The sequence below is a fragment of the Pelodiscus sinensis genome, chromosome W, assembly GCF_052426305.1.
Source record: "Pelodiscus sinensis isolate ZL-2025 chromosome W, ASM5242630v1, whole genome shotgun sequence".
Lineage (NCBI taxonomy): Eukaryota > Metazoa > Chordata > Testudines > Trionychidae > Pelodiscus > Pelodiscus sinensis.
Window position 1 is genome coordinate 6,120,831 of NC_143084.1, and position 15,960 is coordinate 6,136,790.

Below are 15,960 nucleotides of genomic sequence, written 5' to 3' on the forward strand. Positions count from 1 at the left end.
TCACAAAGCTGTTTGCTCTCACCGAAACCAATAGCTCATCTCACCTGTGTAATAAGATTTGTGCACATGTGTGACGGGCCTGCACTAGGACCGGCATGACTCCGCCCACTCCATCAGCAAGGGGGCGGGGCGAGGCGACGCTGGGAAGCCGCAGACGGCAACGGCCCGGAGCGGCGGGACGCAGAGGGGGTGGAGCAGCGTCTAGCGGCAGGCTGCTTGAAAAGGCCCGGAGGAGAGGCTAGTGGGACGGGGTGCGGAGTTGGAGGTGCTTGTCACCCCTCTTGGAGCGAAGTGGGTCGCCCCGGTGGAGGAGTGGCCCGCATACCCCAGAAACTCGGGGCAGAGGCAAAAGTGCCGGAGAAGCCACCAGACCGGTAAGTCCCTTGGACAAATCCGGGGGGTGGTGGTGGTGGTACTCAGGAGGGGGATAGGAAGCAGCCCGGGGAAGAGTGCTTTTGGCGCCCGTGGGCTGACGTGCTTTGGGGTGGAACCCTGTCAGCTGGCTAGGGGTCAAACACCCTGAACCCTTAGGGCCCCGGGCTGGGACTTGGTGGAGAGGGAGGGCCCGGGTCCCCCTAAACCCCCTCCTCCCCCATATTACACTCTAATTATGCATTGAGTACTGCCAGCCAATTGGCCTACTGGGCAGAGACTACCATTATTGAGCCCCAGAAGGGGGCAAGACTTAGGGGCTGAGAGCCCCAGGGATTTCCCCTCCCCCAGACTTTTAAGATGGTGGGATCGCTGGGCCCCACCCTCCTGCCGGAGAGTGGGAGCTTGTGCCTGTAAATCTGCCACAACATGTCAAGAGACACTTGCCATCAGTTTACCTGTGCAACCTCACTAAAGTCAATGGGTTGTGCAAGTGTCAGTGAAGGTAGAATTTTACCTTTATAGACCTGTTCTTGCTCCTGTTAAAACAACACTCACTAGCTTCAGTGGAAACAGAATCAGACCCTATGCTTCGGAGAGGAAAACAGGTGTTAAAAGGGAACAGCCATAGGAAACAGTGAATTCCAATGGGTACCTTGCACCGTGTGGAAATGATCATGGAGGGTGCGATGTGTAATGAAAGTAGTGAATGGAACAGAGGCTAGTGTAATCTGTGGGGGACACATTTTCATTCAGCAGAGAATGAAACAACACTGGATGTGGATGGGATGGAGCATGGGAGCTCACCTTGAAGGCAGGAGGATTGTACAACTAAAGCTGTTGGTACAGGAACTGGGAGGCCACTAGATCAGAAACCAAAGGAGCCAGATAGTAAAAAGCCCTGAGGAAGCAAACTGTATGCAGGAGAAAGAGAGAAATGAAAATATAGTGGAGTTGAAATAGGAGAGAGGGTGAATGGGAGAAGTTTCTACTAGTCAGGTTGAATAGTCAGTGCAGTCATCTTATGTAACAACCTACAACAAACCAGAGATCCATCAATTTCTGTCTCTTTGCCTTGATCTTTCTGTCCTTCCTTTCGCTTATCTTTTTTCACACATTCCTCCCCCCCCATACTATTTGTCCAAATTAATAACTACTGCATCTTATTTCTCTCACGTGATCTCTGGCTTTGCATGACTTTGGTAATAATGCCTCCCAAACTGGAAGAATCCAGGTTAGTTGCTGCCCCCATATAATTTGGAGTGGGATTGAGTTTTCAACTTTCCTTCTAGCTAGATTTTTCTGATGTAAATGATTTAATTTCTCTCTGTTCCCTATCTGAAATGGAGACTAACTGAAGTTTTTAGACAATTTAGTCCTGGTACATGTTATGATGTCATTGGATTTTAATAGGAAAACACAGATCCTTGTTGCACCCACTACTTTGTTTGCCCCAAATACTGTACAAAGTGGACCATGTGAGGTGTCTAATGAAAGCTTATGCTATGCTGATTCTATTTATGCTACTCATACTTGTGTATTTTTTCATGTGAAGTCAGGAATATAGGCTCTGTACTTATTTTAAACATTTTCTGTCTGGGAGACAGCAGCAGGCATTGCTCACCTATTTGTGAGGGGTGGCAACCCAGTCACTAGCTATGCTGCATGGAGAATGACTCAAGTGTTGTCAATAAACACCTGAGGAGCACACAATGACCCCTTGCTTAAAAAGGACATACCTTGATACCCCATGGCTCTTTGCCTAAAAGAATATGGACAGCTTAGTGGGTGGGCTCCATGTGATCAGCCCTATTTTGGGAGGTACCATCACTCAGGAGAACAATGGATTTCTCTCTGCATGGGGGGATCTTCCATCTTTGTCTTTACCACAAGATGCTTCTGAGGTTAACAGAGCTGGGAAGGAGCGTTGACCCATCCTACCATAGGATGTACTTCAGAGACTTTTAAGCTGGCAGTCTGTTACATCTCTGCTAAGAGCCTGCATCAAGAACGTGGTGACTGATGTATACAATGTGCTTTCTTTAACAATCCTCCTCAACTTTTTCTTTCTTTTATTAATACACCTTTAGATTCTAAAGGACTGGCCCAGCATGCTCTTGTGGGTAAGATCTGAGGTATAAATTGACCTGGGATTGTGGCTGGTCCTTCGGGACTGGGAGAACCTGTTTGGAGTTCGTGAGATGGGTTTTCATAACCCTTCACCTCTGTAGGCATGGTGCTGGTTGTGGCACAGGTAACGCTGGAGTGTCTAAGGGGGGGTTGCTTGTGAGAATTCTTGCTGGCCAGAGTGTCAGCTGAAGTGCTCTGTGTAACTGGTTTGTTGCCTTATAGAGGAGGATGCCAGTCTTGGGTGGTAAGTAGCCCTAGTTCTAAGCAATTCATCCCAATTTGACCCTCTCAGCCATGCACCCAGACCACCCTGTTATATTACAAATGTGTCTTCAGTCAGCATGTTACTCAGATAGTAATCTGATCTAAGATGGCCAATGTCTCTGCCCTGTGGACACAGGAAATCTAGAGTAAGGAACCTTTGTCCCTTCACAACAAAACTCTTTCATGTCCACATCCCAGAGCCAGGTCATAGCTGTTAGAAAGGAGTTGAGTTTTCAAACAGAGGCATACTTTCACTAGGGCTATGTGCAACTGTGAAATTAAGAGTTGGTTCCTTTTGTTGCTCTATCCCCATATTAAATACTTGGTTTCTATACAGTCCATTGTAACAGCCACTGTGTGCAATGGTGCAAGTCCATAAATCACTCCCCTGCTTTAACTCCGGAGCTCTAGGTGGATCTGTGGATTGTGTCCTTCACACCTATCTCTTACTTCCCCCTGAGAAACACCAACTTCTGTCTTCCAGAGACATTCCAGCTTCAAGTGTGACATGAGCTGATAGACAAGAATGAGTCAACCTGTGGAACTTTCCCTTCCTCAACCATCATACCCCTCCCCTTGAGCCAATGATCCGCTCTGCACTGATATTGGGCTTCACCTACCTGCCATGCCTCAAGCTGCTGTAAGAGGTTCCGTTTCTGTCGAATAGCATCCAGCAGCTGACTGTTCAAAGACATCATGTCGATCTTACACTTGGCTAGTTCCATTTCCACTGAATTCTTCCTGGGGTGTAAAAGACATGGACAATCTCAGAGCACAATTCAGTTTTATCTTGATCAATTCCTGCAGGTTGCAGGAACCACCTCACTAGTGTTCACTGACTTCCATTCGGGGCATTCAGCAAAATCTGGATATGGAACTTGACAGGAGGTCTGCCAAAGGGCTCTGAATACTCAGTGGCTGTGTCTAGACTTCATCCCTTTTCTGTAAAAGGGATGCAAATTAGACACATTGCAAATGAAGTGGGGGATTTAAATCCCCCCTGCTTCATTAGCATAAACATGGCTGCCGCTTTTTTCCAGCTCAGAGCTTTGCCGGAAAAAAGCACCAGTCTAGACGCGAATTTTTTGGAAAATAAAGCCTTTTCCGAAAGATCCCTTATCCCTCTTCAGTAAGCCACACCAAGTTAGCAAGCTGTCTTCAGAGGGCTAATGGCATGTGGGACATACTCTACTCAATTTATCAGGTTTCCAGTGCTGAGACCCTGCCCCAAACAGTTTACACTTGGAAGTCTTTATTCAACCATTTCCTGTGCCTCATACTACCAAGAAATGAAACTGGAAGGGAATATCTAAGCGGCTAATTTTAGATGCAAGTTTGTTCTGATATTTGTATTAACCATGATTCATCTGCTACCCTGCAATAACAACTTTGCCCTGCTTTTCCACAGGGGAGTGGTCTGGGAATTAGCTTTTGTATTATAGGCAGAGCTGATAGCACCACCTACACTTAGCAATGCTTGACACCTCCCATTATGAAATACTGTTCTCATTTGCTTAACTTTGCCAAATTAACTGTTCAGGCTGAAATTTTCCAGCTGCGTGTGCCGGCTCACCCCCCCCAAATGCTTTATGAAATTGACTTATGGTTACAAATATGAATAACTCAAATATGTGTTGGAAAAATTGCCTTATGTAACCTATCAATCTTCATGTCATAATCTGCTGGGTTTGTATATCTTATTTTGGTGTATGTATCATTCTTGCGTGTAAGTTAGATATATGGGGTATGGAATGATTTATGGCTTTAAAAAGGTGTTTCCCTCAATGTCTGGGTGATCACCTGTAAACAGCCCCTTTTGTCTTTGAGTCCAAGCAGTGGTTGGTCTTAGGAAGTCACATGACCACCCGAACTGGTAGGGTCTGACCAGGTAATTGTCTGTGTAAGGATGGAATGTAGAAACAGAATTCCTGCCCAAAGTGGAATCTATACAACAATGTGAAGCTAGCAGATTCTTTGGCTGGCATGGCACACTGAAGACCCCAGGGAAAAGGGGACTTGCCTGGTTTGGAGGCTTAGCTGGAATAAGAACATTTTTAGGGTGAGGTTGTAATAAGTTTGTGATAAGTGTTAGAACTACCTATGGGTTTTTTATTTTAAATTTGTAATTCACTTTGATCTGCCTTTTTCACTTTCAGCCACTTTAAATCCTACTGCTTTTACTTGATAAAAATTATTTTATTTACTAAGCCTTGTGTAAATAATTGTTACCTGGGGGAGCAATCAGTGTGTACATCCCCCTGTCACTGTTAAAGGGGGCTTACCTAAACAATTCATTTGGGGTTCTGATTCCATTTGGGGAGTGGGTTTCCCTTGAAGCTGAGCTCAAAACTGCATTTTTGTCAGACCTGAAGATTTTCAGTGTGCCTTGGCTGGGGGAGACTAGATCATCTGGCCCAGCAGGACAGGGTAGTGAGACACTGGCCTCCTTGCGCTCTGGGGTGTCATTGGCTTTGTCAGCACTCCAGGAAGCACCCCAAGGGCTCTTCTGTAATCGCACCCTGTCACACTGGCTGTCTGCCTGAGGTGGAAGTGTTTTGAAAAGTTTCAGCAAAAATGGCTTGAGCTAAGAGGGAAATACATTTTGTCCACATTAATGATATTCTTGCAGCTGCTCTACTGAAATGGTCCAATGCCTCCAGGCTTTGAAGTTTGGAAGGGGATGTCACCTTTGTGCGTGGGATGTGCCTTTTTTCTGTTTTTCTTTAAATGTACATGCACAAACACTCTCCCCTAAAGCACCATCCCACTCTTCCCTTGGCTGCAATCAGTCACAATTACTATACACCCTCTCTCTACTAATATCACACAGACCCAGTTTCACACACCATAACTATTAATGGCTCTTCTCATGTGAAACACTATGGACCTGAATAGCAAAGAATCTGCAGATCTCCAGTGAAAGGCCCCAGGTCTGAGTATCTTTGAAAAATATGCTTCTGTTGTAATTCAGCCCATTCCTGCTAGATATTAACAGTGGAAGTTAGGCATCCCCCGAGTGGCATAGTTACCATAGATACAGTAGAACTGGCAACCTATACTGCTCTTAAATGTCAAAGCAAGCCTTTTGCATCAAACATCAGTAGCAGGGACATCCCCTACTTCTGCCAGCAGATGGCGCTGATACAATTGCATTCTGAAAGGATTTGGTACCCTTTGGGTCACTGTAAAGAACATTTGACAGATCATGTAATCAGCAAGCACACACAATGGCCTCTTTTATTTGCCCTCACTCCTCTCATATGTGCATGATTCTATGTGCTTTGTTCCTCTTACCAACCCAGCAAGGATTAGGCACTGCTGTAAGGAAATAGGCTGTATTGTGTTCTGTCCTGTCTTGCTTCACTGAAGGTTAGAAAATCGTCTCTGATCTATAGTAAACCGCATACGAGTGCTTTTTGCCCTCTCCCCATTTCTCCAGATCCTGGTGTCCTGAACTTTATGTTCCTCCCTCAGGCTTCCTAAAACTGGGCCAGCAAAGATGGGGGGGGGGGGGGAATGTGGCAAAAGACTGGATCAGAGTCATGGGAGGGGGAGGACAGAGGGATGCAGTGACAGGGTTGCACAGAGAAAGTAAAGCAGGAGAAAGGGGAAGCAGAGCATAGGGGAGGTGTGACACAAGAAAGGTCAGTTTAAAAAAAGGCAGGCGGAGAAGCATAACTGAAGCACCAGAGGATTGCAATGAGAGAGATTCACAGAGGCATCAGAGCAGAATGGAATAAAAGGCATGGAAGAGCTATGGAACAATTTGTAGAAGGTGCAGTAGCAGAGATATACAAAGGACCTGGAAGGGAGGCTGGAAAAGCAAAAGACAATAGGAGGAGTAAGGGACCAGTTTCAGTATTTGTTCCCTTCCCAATTAAGCAATAGCCATCCCTTGGCTTGATGGAAAGATCTGTCCCCCAAAGTTGCTAAGACTTATGGGCTACGTCTAGACGACATCCCTTTTTCGTAAAAGGGATGTAAATTGGACGTATTACAATTGCTAATGAAGCGGGGATTTAAATCTCCCCTGCTTCATTAGCATAAAAACGGCTGCCATTTCCCCCCCCCCCCCCCCCCCGCCCCGCACAGAGCTTTGTTGGGGGGAAAAAAGCGCCAGTCTAGATGCTGATCTTGCAGAAAATAAAGCCTTTTCCGAAAGATCCCTTATCCCTCCCATGAAGTAAGGGATCTTTCGGAAAAGGTTTTATTTTCTGCAAGATCAGCATCTAGACTGGTGCTCTTTTTTCCGACAAAGCTCTGTGCGGGGGGGGGGGATGGCAGCCGTTTTTATGCTAATGAAGCGGGGGAGACTTAAATCCCTGCTTCATTAGCAATTGCGGTAAGTCTAATTTACATCCCTTTTACGAAAAAGGGATGTAGTCTAGACGTAGCCATGGGCTGCGTCTAGACTGGCAAGTTTTTCTGCAAAAGCAAGTGCTTCTGCGGAAAAACTTGCCAGCTGTCCACACTGGCCACTTGAATTTCCGCGAGAACACTGACGATCTCATGTAAGATTGTCAGTGTTCTTGCGGAAATGCTATGCTGCTCCCGTTCGGGCAAAAGCCCTCTCGCGCAAATGCTTTTGCACAAGAGGGCCAGTGTAGACAACGTGGTGGTATTTTGCGCAAAAAAGCCCCAATGGCGAAAATGGCGATTGGGGCTTTCTTGCGCAAAACCGCATCTAGATTGGCACGGACGCTTTTCCACAAAAGCACTTTTTGCGGAAAAGCGTCCGTGCCAATCTAGATGCTCTTTTCTGCAAATGCTTTTAACGGAAAAACTTTTCCGTTAAAAGCATTTGCGGAAAACCATGCCAGTCTAGACGTAGCCATGGAGGTTTTTTTTTTTTTTTTTAAATGAGCGAGTAGAATTGCTGGTTTCAGGAATTTCCAGGGATCAGGACCCTGGTGCCCTGTCACAGGCACTTAGCAGGACTCCTCAGTACTCAGAAGTGGGATGATCTACCACCTTACTGGCAGCAGCATGGCAAGAAAGCAAAGCAGCTGCTTTGAACAAACTGGTGGGTAGATTCTGAGACCACAACCCCAACCCTTCTCTGTTCTTTGATAGAATTCTGGTACTTAGCAATGGCTTCATCTCGATCCCTGATGGCCTTCAGAAGCTGTTCGTTTGTCTCCTTATCTTCAGCTGACCCTTGGAGCCTGTCCCTTTCCTCTTTCAGCACAGTCATCTCCACACTCAGCAGCGTCACCTGTCAGGAACAGAAAGAGCACAGTCAAATACTTCTCCTTTCAGGTAACAGTTAGTACTGGTGGAAGGTGCCCAACTTGCAGCCTTGAAGAGAAATGTCCTCTAAGCACAGAGCAGGTAGCATAAACAGTGGCTGGCTATCACTGGGCATGTGCCTTAGCTCTTAGCTGAATAAACTAGCTTGTAGGGCTGAGAGTTTCTAGTCTCTAGGCCCATCAAACCTGTGCTTTTACAATGGTGATAATTGAAGTAGTGGCTCCCACTTCCAAGGCCTAAGGTGGCCAACTTATTTGACATGGGCCACCAAATTGCCATCAGATGGCAATGACTCCACTCCATTATATTCAATGATCACCATGTATAATGTTAAAGGCCATTTTAAATGCTCCACTGCAGCCACTCTGATCTTCCATAAAGGAGCTGGCTTATGATCCTGCTTTCTCAACTGCACTACAGCCATTGGAGGTTGTGTCAAAATGTTACTACTTCACCAAGGGACTCTTCTGTTGAGCCAGTGTCCTCTCAGCCTGTACTCTGGTCTCTGATCTGTCCTTGACCTCACCTGGTTCATAAATTTTCAAGTGCACCCTCCCATTCCCGCAATAACCTTTAATAAGAAAAATAATTTTATTTTTTTCCTCTGATAATCCTCTCTCTAGAAGCAGTGAGCTGTTAAAAAAAAAAAAAACAACCCATACATGAGTGATATAAAAAAAGGCCATTCAGCTCTACGGAGGGAATTACTGACACTCATCAGAATTTTAATTAGACTTTAAAATACATGTAAAATATTTAATCTATTAATGTATTTACCTTTTATACTTGTCTAAAGTGAATTAACAGTGTGTGAAATTGAGGGAGTTGCTAAATCATAGCTCTGCAATCTTCTATAGGCACTTAGTCTCCTGGTCTGCTGTACACAGGAGTTCCATTATCATTACTGCACTATCGCCTTGGAAACCTTTCTCTGACACAACCTTCGCTACACATCACGGGTGGAGGGAAGGCAGTTAAGTTCATCTCCACATCAATACTTCCAGTGACAGCAGAAAAGTATCTGCCATGGATCTCCTTCTGGGCACAGAGCAATTGTGAGAGGTGAATGTACACAGAGATCCTGCTTTTGAAGATGGAGTTGTGAAACCTGCTGAATATACAGTAATGGCTGGCAAATCTCTCTGGGAGACTGAAGGAGAGGGTGAGATGTGTTTACTAGGCTGAAATCTTACACAGTGTTGGAGTCTCCCTGTGTCCCAGTCAGAGATGAAAGTAACCTACGTTTCTTACAAGTACTGTTGTATTGCCCCCAGAGGGGTGTAGCTCAGGGCAGGGGGTTGGGGTGTGTGATATGACAATACCTGTAAAAATTTAAGGCCGTGTCCAGACTCAGGGGTTTTTTCGGGAAAAGTAGCCTTTTCCCGAAAAAACTTCCCCTGCATCCAGACTCAAGCCGCGTTCTTTCGAAATTATTTCGAAAGAACGCGGCTTTTCTTTCGATGGCGGTAAACCTCGTTTCACGAGGAAGAACGCCTTCCTTCGAAAGTTCCTCTTTCGAAAGAAGGCGTTCTTCAATGTAAAGAGGCCGTCTTCGAAAGAGAGCATCCAGACTCGCTGGGTGCTCTCTTTCGAAAAAGCGGATTTCTCTTTCGAAAGATCCGCCTGCAGTCTAGACGCGATCTTTTGAAAGAGGCTCTTTCGAAAGATGCTTTCGAAAGAGCCTCTTTCGAAAGAAGCCTGCAGTCTAGACATAGCCTAAGTGTGAGGTGGTGTGCAGGGGGCTGTGGTGTGTGGGGTGCAGGAGTTGGGGGTGTGAGGAGGGGCTCAGGGGATTGGGGGTGGTGCGAGAGTCAGGGTTGAGGGTGTGAGGAGGAACTCAGGACAGGGGGATGGATGTCTATGGAGGTGTGCAGGAATTGGGACTGGAGGCATGGGGACTCAGGGCAGGGGATTGGGGGTGTCCGTAGGGAATGCAGGGGGACAAGGGCATCCTTTAGGGAGGGCAGGATGGCTGAAGCCCCCTGATTCCTAATGATACTGCTTGTTGCTTGCTCTTCCATTTCTATCACTGTCGGGGTGAAAGGAAAGCTCACAGCATGGGTCGGTCACTCCTCTGCCTTCTTCTGCACCAGCCAGGAGGTAGAGGAATGCAGACACACAGGCTGTGCACATTCCTCTCACTCCCTGACAGTGACAGAAGGGGAACAGCAAGCAACAAGCAGCGTCAGTAGGAATGGAAGGTCTTTAGGGCGGGTTGGGGGGCTTGGACAGTCCCAGACCAGTGTGGGGCACACCTCCAGCCAACCCCTTTCACCTGCCTGCTGCTTAGCATAGCAACCTGCAGGAGAGCTCCAGGAGCCCAGCTGGGAGTATGCCCCCCTCCTGCAGCAGAGTGCCCCAGCTGGTTCTTACCTGAGTGGTGTGCGCGGGGGAGGGGGCACACCACCTTACTTTCACCTCTGGTCCCAGTGAAGAATACAGACACACAGAAATGTAAGGCTGGAAGGGACCTCAAGAGGTCAGCCAGTCCACCCCCTATGCTAAGGCAGAACCAAGTAAATTTAGACCATCTCTGACAGGTGTTTGTCTGACCTGTTAACTTCTAATGGGGGGGGGGGGGGAAGATTTCACAACCTCCCATGGAAAACTATTCCAGAGCTTAAATGCACATATAGTTAGAATTTTTTCCTACTATCTAACCTAAATCTCCCTTCCTGCAGATTAATCTGATTACATCTTCTCCTGCCTGTCATTTCTGTTGCTCTCCTGTGAACTCTCCCCCTTTTTGTTCACCTCTTTCTTAGTGTGGCACCCAGAGCCAGATCTGGACACAGTACTGTAGCTGAGACTTCACCGATGCTGAGCAGTGTGTGACCATTATTTCCCAGCTTTGAGAGGTGAGGTAGTGAGTTGTAGTAGAATTAATGGTAAGAAGCTACACAACACTTTGTCTCAAGTAGCGCTGGGAGCAACTCTTTCATCCCTAGGAAGGGCTCTGGCTTTAACTTGAGTCTTCTCCATGTTAGCATATTCCTAAGAATGAGCTGTTCTCTGTGAAATTGCCACACGAGCTCTAGGGTTCAAGGATCTTTTTGTGTATAAAACATTCATACAGTGGGACAGACTCATAGACTTTAAGATCAGAAGGGACCATTATGATCATCTAGTCTGACCCCCTGCACAGTGCAGGCCACAGAATCTCACCCACCCCCTCCTAGAATAATCCTCTCACCTATATCTCAGATATTGAAGCCTTCAAATACTTTGAAGACCCCAAGATGCAGAGAATCCTCCAGCTGTGACCTGTACCCCATGCTACAGAGGAAGGCAAAAAACCTCCAGGGCCTCTGCCAATCTACCCTGGAGGAAAATTCCTTCCCGACGCCAAATATGGCGATCAGCTAAACCCTGAGCATGTGGGCAAGACTCACCAGCCAGACACCCAGAAAGTTCTCTATAGTAACTCCTATCATCCCTCCATTGACCTATTTCCCACTGATAATGAATGGTCAATTAGTTACCAAGATCATGTTATCTCATCAAACCGTCCCCTTCATAAACCCATCTAGTTTAATCTTGAAACCAGATAGATCTTTTGCCCCCACTACTTCCCTTGGAAGGCTGTTCCAGAACTTCACTCTAATGGTTAGAAACCTTCGTCTAATCTCAAGTCTAAACTTCCTACTAGCCACCTTCTATCCATTTGTTCTTGTGTCCACATTGGTATTAAGCTTAAATAATTCCTCTCCCTCCCTGGTATTTATCCCTCTAATCTATTTAAAGAGAGCAATCATGTCCCCCCTCAGCCTTCTTCTGGTTAAGGTAAACAAGCCAAGCTCCTTGAGTCTCCTTTCATAAGACAGGTTTTCCATTCCTCGGATCATCCTAGTGGCCCTTCTTTGTACCTGTTCCAGATTGAATTCATCCTTCTTAAACAAATGCCTTACTAAAGTCGAGGTAGATTAGATCCACTGCATTTCCTTTATCTAAAAAATCTGTTACTTTCTCAAAAAAGGAGATCAGGTTGGCTTGGCACGATCTACCTTTTGTAAAACCATGTTGTAATTTGTCCCAATTGCCATTAGCCTCAATGTCTCTAACTACTTTCTCCTTCAAATTTTTTTCCAAGATCTTGCATACTACAGATGTCAAACTAACAGGCCTATAGTTACCCGGGTCGCTTTTTTTCCCTTTCTTAAAAATAGGAACTGTATTAGAAATTCTCCAGTCAAATGGTACAACCCCTGAGTTTAGAGATTTATTACATATTTTTGCTAATGAACTTGCAATTTCATGTGCCAGTTCCTTTAATATTCTTGGATGAAGATTAACTGGGCCCCCCGATTTACTCCCATTAAGCTGTTCAAGTTTGGCTTTTACCTCGGATATGGTAATATCTACCTCCATATCCTTAGTCCCATTTGTTATGTTACCATTATCCCTAAGCTCTTCATTAGCCTCATTAAAGACTGAAGCAAAGTATTTGTTTAGATATTGGGCCATTCCTAGATTATCCTTAACCTCCACTCCATCCTTAGTAATTAGTGGTCCTACTTCTTCTTTTTGTTTTTTTTTCCTATTTATATGGCTATAAAACCTTTTACTATTGGTTTTAATTCCCTTTGCAAGGTGCAACTCTACCTGACTTTTAGCCTTTCTCACTTTGTCCCTACATGCTCTAACCTCAATAAGGTAGCTTTCTTTACTGATCCCTCCCATTTTCCACTCCTTATATGCTTTCTGCTTTTTCTTAATCACCTCTCTGAGATGCTTGCTCATCCAGCTTGGTCTAACACACCTGCCTATAAATGTTTTCCCTTTTCTTGTGATGCAGAAGCTGTCGGGAGCCTGTAACTTTAACTTAAAATAATTCCAGGCCTCCTCCACCTCAAGATCCATAATTTCTTTAGTCCAATCAACTCCCCTAACTAATTTCCTTAATTTACTAAAGTTAGCCCTTTTGAAATCAAAAACCCTAGTCTCAGATTTATTTTTGTTTATCCTTCCATTTAATTTGAACTGAATTAGCTCATGATCACTCGAGCCAAGGTTGTCTCCTACAACCATTTCATCTATGAGGTCCTCGCTACTCACCAAAACCAAATCTAAAATAGCATCCCCCCTTGTTGGTTCAGCAACTACTTGATGAAGGAATTCATCAGCTATCACATCTAGGAAAATCTGAGCCCTATTATTATTACTAGCACTTGTTCTCCAGTCTATATCTGGAAAGTTGAAATCTCCCATGATTACACAGTTTCCATGAGTATTTACTTCATTAAAAACATTAAAGAGGTCTCTATCCATATCCAAATTGGATCCTGGTGGTTTGTAACACACCCCAAGCACTATCCCGGGGAGGATTTGATAGTTTCTCATTTGTGTTTATTCAACTGGCCCTGAGTGGGAAAGCCACCACTTGTATTTCCAGGAGGGAGGGCTCTACAGTCCCGAGAGCTTCCTCCAAGTGGCAGTGGCCAGAAGTTCTAAATGTGTGGTAAGACAAGGCATGAGTATTTTATTTTATTTTTTCTCCATAGGAGAAGGACACAGTTCAGAGCAGGTGGCTGGAGAATCCTCACTATTTCATCCATCTAAAGCAGATGAGCTTCCAAGCAGAGGTTGGAACAGTCTTTCAGTGTGGGACAGTCTGTAAGATTGATTTCTTTATTTACAGATTGTACTGCATGGCACGCCCTGTTAATATGCCTGATGTTATATATATCCAGAAGCATGTTAGAAGGCACTGTGCTGTACAGATAGCAGTACCTGTGGATGTACAGCAGTGGTCACCAACCAGTAGATGGGGATCTACCAGTAGATCTTGGAGCCTGACAGGTGATCCTGACTGGTTTGGCCTGGAAGCTACCAAGCGCTGGCACTTCAGTTGCCCTTCCCCCCACTGTCATGCTGTTTCTGCCCTCTGCCTTGGAGCTGCCCCCCTGGGAGCCTCCTGCTTGCTGTGTACACTGTGGGAGGGAGAAGAGGCAGGGCACCCACTCCTGTACCCTATCTCCACACAGGGAGAAGGGGATGGAGGGAGCTTGGCAATGCAAATCTCTGTCACTCTCACACCCTGTGTGTGTCTGTTATTCTCACAAACACTCACTGTCCCTCACTCTCAGCTCCTGACCCTACACACACATGGGGGCTGGTTGTTACTACTTTTACTGCTGGCAAAGTGGGTTAGTTTGGTTTGTGACTGGTCTGTGTATTTCATAACTTTCATTTCACTCACTTAAATTTAGTGAGTTTTAAAATGCCTAACCTGCCGTGGCTGGAGTAATTATCTCTATGGTAATTGCTGCTCCTGGTAGTGGCTGGCATGTCCCTGCAGCCTGAGAGAGGCAGAGCAGGGGGGCTCCACATGCTGTCCTTGCCTACAGACACCACTCCTGCAGCTCCCACTGATCAGTCATTCTCCTGTCTGGCAATTTTCTTTAACATTAAATAAGATTTTCTGATTGTCCACCCCCATGGAAACTGGTTCTCTGAGTAGTTGGTGTGGATCCCTTTCTAGATGTGCATAAGCCTTCTGCGTGAGAGTGGATTTATTTTTGAATAGCAGTGTTCACTGGGACAGCATGTTCACTCTGTGTCACCTCATGCTCCCATATCAGGGCATAGAGTGGAGTGGCTGTGACCCCAGTCATCCCTGTATTGCTGAGGACTCTGAAAAGTGGTGACAGAATGGGTTGTGGGATCTGTGCTGACAAAAATAGCATCTGGAAGAACCATAGTTAGTATAGAACTGTGACCTGCCCTGGATCCCACTGAAGGTGACTGGCAACCAGTATCTCCCTGAATGGTGGGAGTTGGGTGTTTCAGCTATATTGGTCAGTGATTGAAGTACCACTCTGCAGAGCTTGGCATCCAACCAGGCTCCCTTACCAAGTCCATGAAGTTAGTGGGTTACTCTGTGTAACCTTATCAATTTCAGAGACTTCCATGTTCTTGAAGCAGGTGGAAGATGCTGGCTGTACTCCGGAGAAGTGTGTTTTGATGTCTGCAGGGCAATGCTTGCCAGCCACCATTTTGGTCAATTTCACGGTCATAGGGTTTTAAAAATAATAATTTTCAGATTTAAATAGCTAAAATCATGAAATTCCATGGTGGTGTAATTGTAGGGATCTTGATCCAAAAAAGGAGTGGTGTGTGTGTGTGTGTGTGTGTGTGTGTGTGTGTGTGTGTGTGTGTGTGTGTGTGTGTGTGTGTGTGTGTGTGTGTGTGTGTGTGTGTGGTGGGTCATAAGCTTATTGTGGGGGGTTGATACTGCTACCCTTACCTCTGTGTTGCTGCAGGCAGTGGCACTGCCTTCGGAGCTGGGCAGCTGCAGAGTGCTGGCTGCAGTCCCAGCACTGAAGGCAGAGCTGCCACCAGTAGCACAGAAGTAAGGTGGCATGGTATGGTTGGATGCCAAGCTCCTGCAGAACTGGGCCCTTATTCAGCAGCTGCCACTCTCTGGCTGCCCAGCTCTGAAAGTACGCAGAATTAAGGGTGGCAATTAGGGATGTTAGCTATCAGTTAATCGAATAGTTGTGTAACCACATGACATTTATCGGTTACACAACTATTTGATAGTCCTGGGGGCGGAGCCCGCAGCCCCATGTCACCCCACGCTGTGAGACCGTATCAAATGCCTTACTAAAGTCTAGGTATATGACATCCACCGCTTCTCCCTTATCCACAAGGCTCGTTATCCTATCAAAGAAAGCTATCAGATTGGTTTGACATGATTTGTTCTTTACAAATCCATGCTGGCTGTTCCCTATCACCTTATTATCTTCCAGGTGTTTGCAGATGAATTCCTTAATTACCTGCTCCATTATCTTTCCTGGCACAGAAGTTAAGCTGTCTGGTCTGTGGTTTCCTGGGTTGTTCTTATTTCCCTTTTTATAGATGGGCACTAGATTTGCCCTTTTCCAGTCTTCTGGAATCGCTCCTTTCTTCCAAGATTTTCTGAAGATGATAGCTAGAGGCTCA

At 45.8% G+C, this 15,960-nt stretch overlaps 1 protein-coding gene across 1 annotated transcript in view; it reads right to left on the reverse strand.

Annotated features, from left to right (window-relative positions):
- The window catches only part of LOC112547596 (BICD family-like cargo adapter 1), a 293,330-nt gene that overhangs the window by 46,204 nt on the left and 231,166 nt on the right, over window positions 1-15,960 (reverse strand). The window contains exons 9-10 of the mRNA XM_075897779.2: window positions 7,851-7,981; window positions 3,387-3,507 (exon numbers count right to left, since the gene is read on the reverse strand). Of these exons, the coding sequence (XP_075753894.2) occupies window positions 3,387-3,507; window positions 7,851-7,981 (252 nt within the window). The remainder of the gene's footprint in view (window positions 1-3,386; window positions 3,508-7,850; window positions 7,982-15,960) is intronic.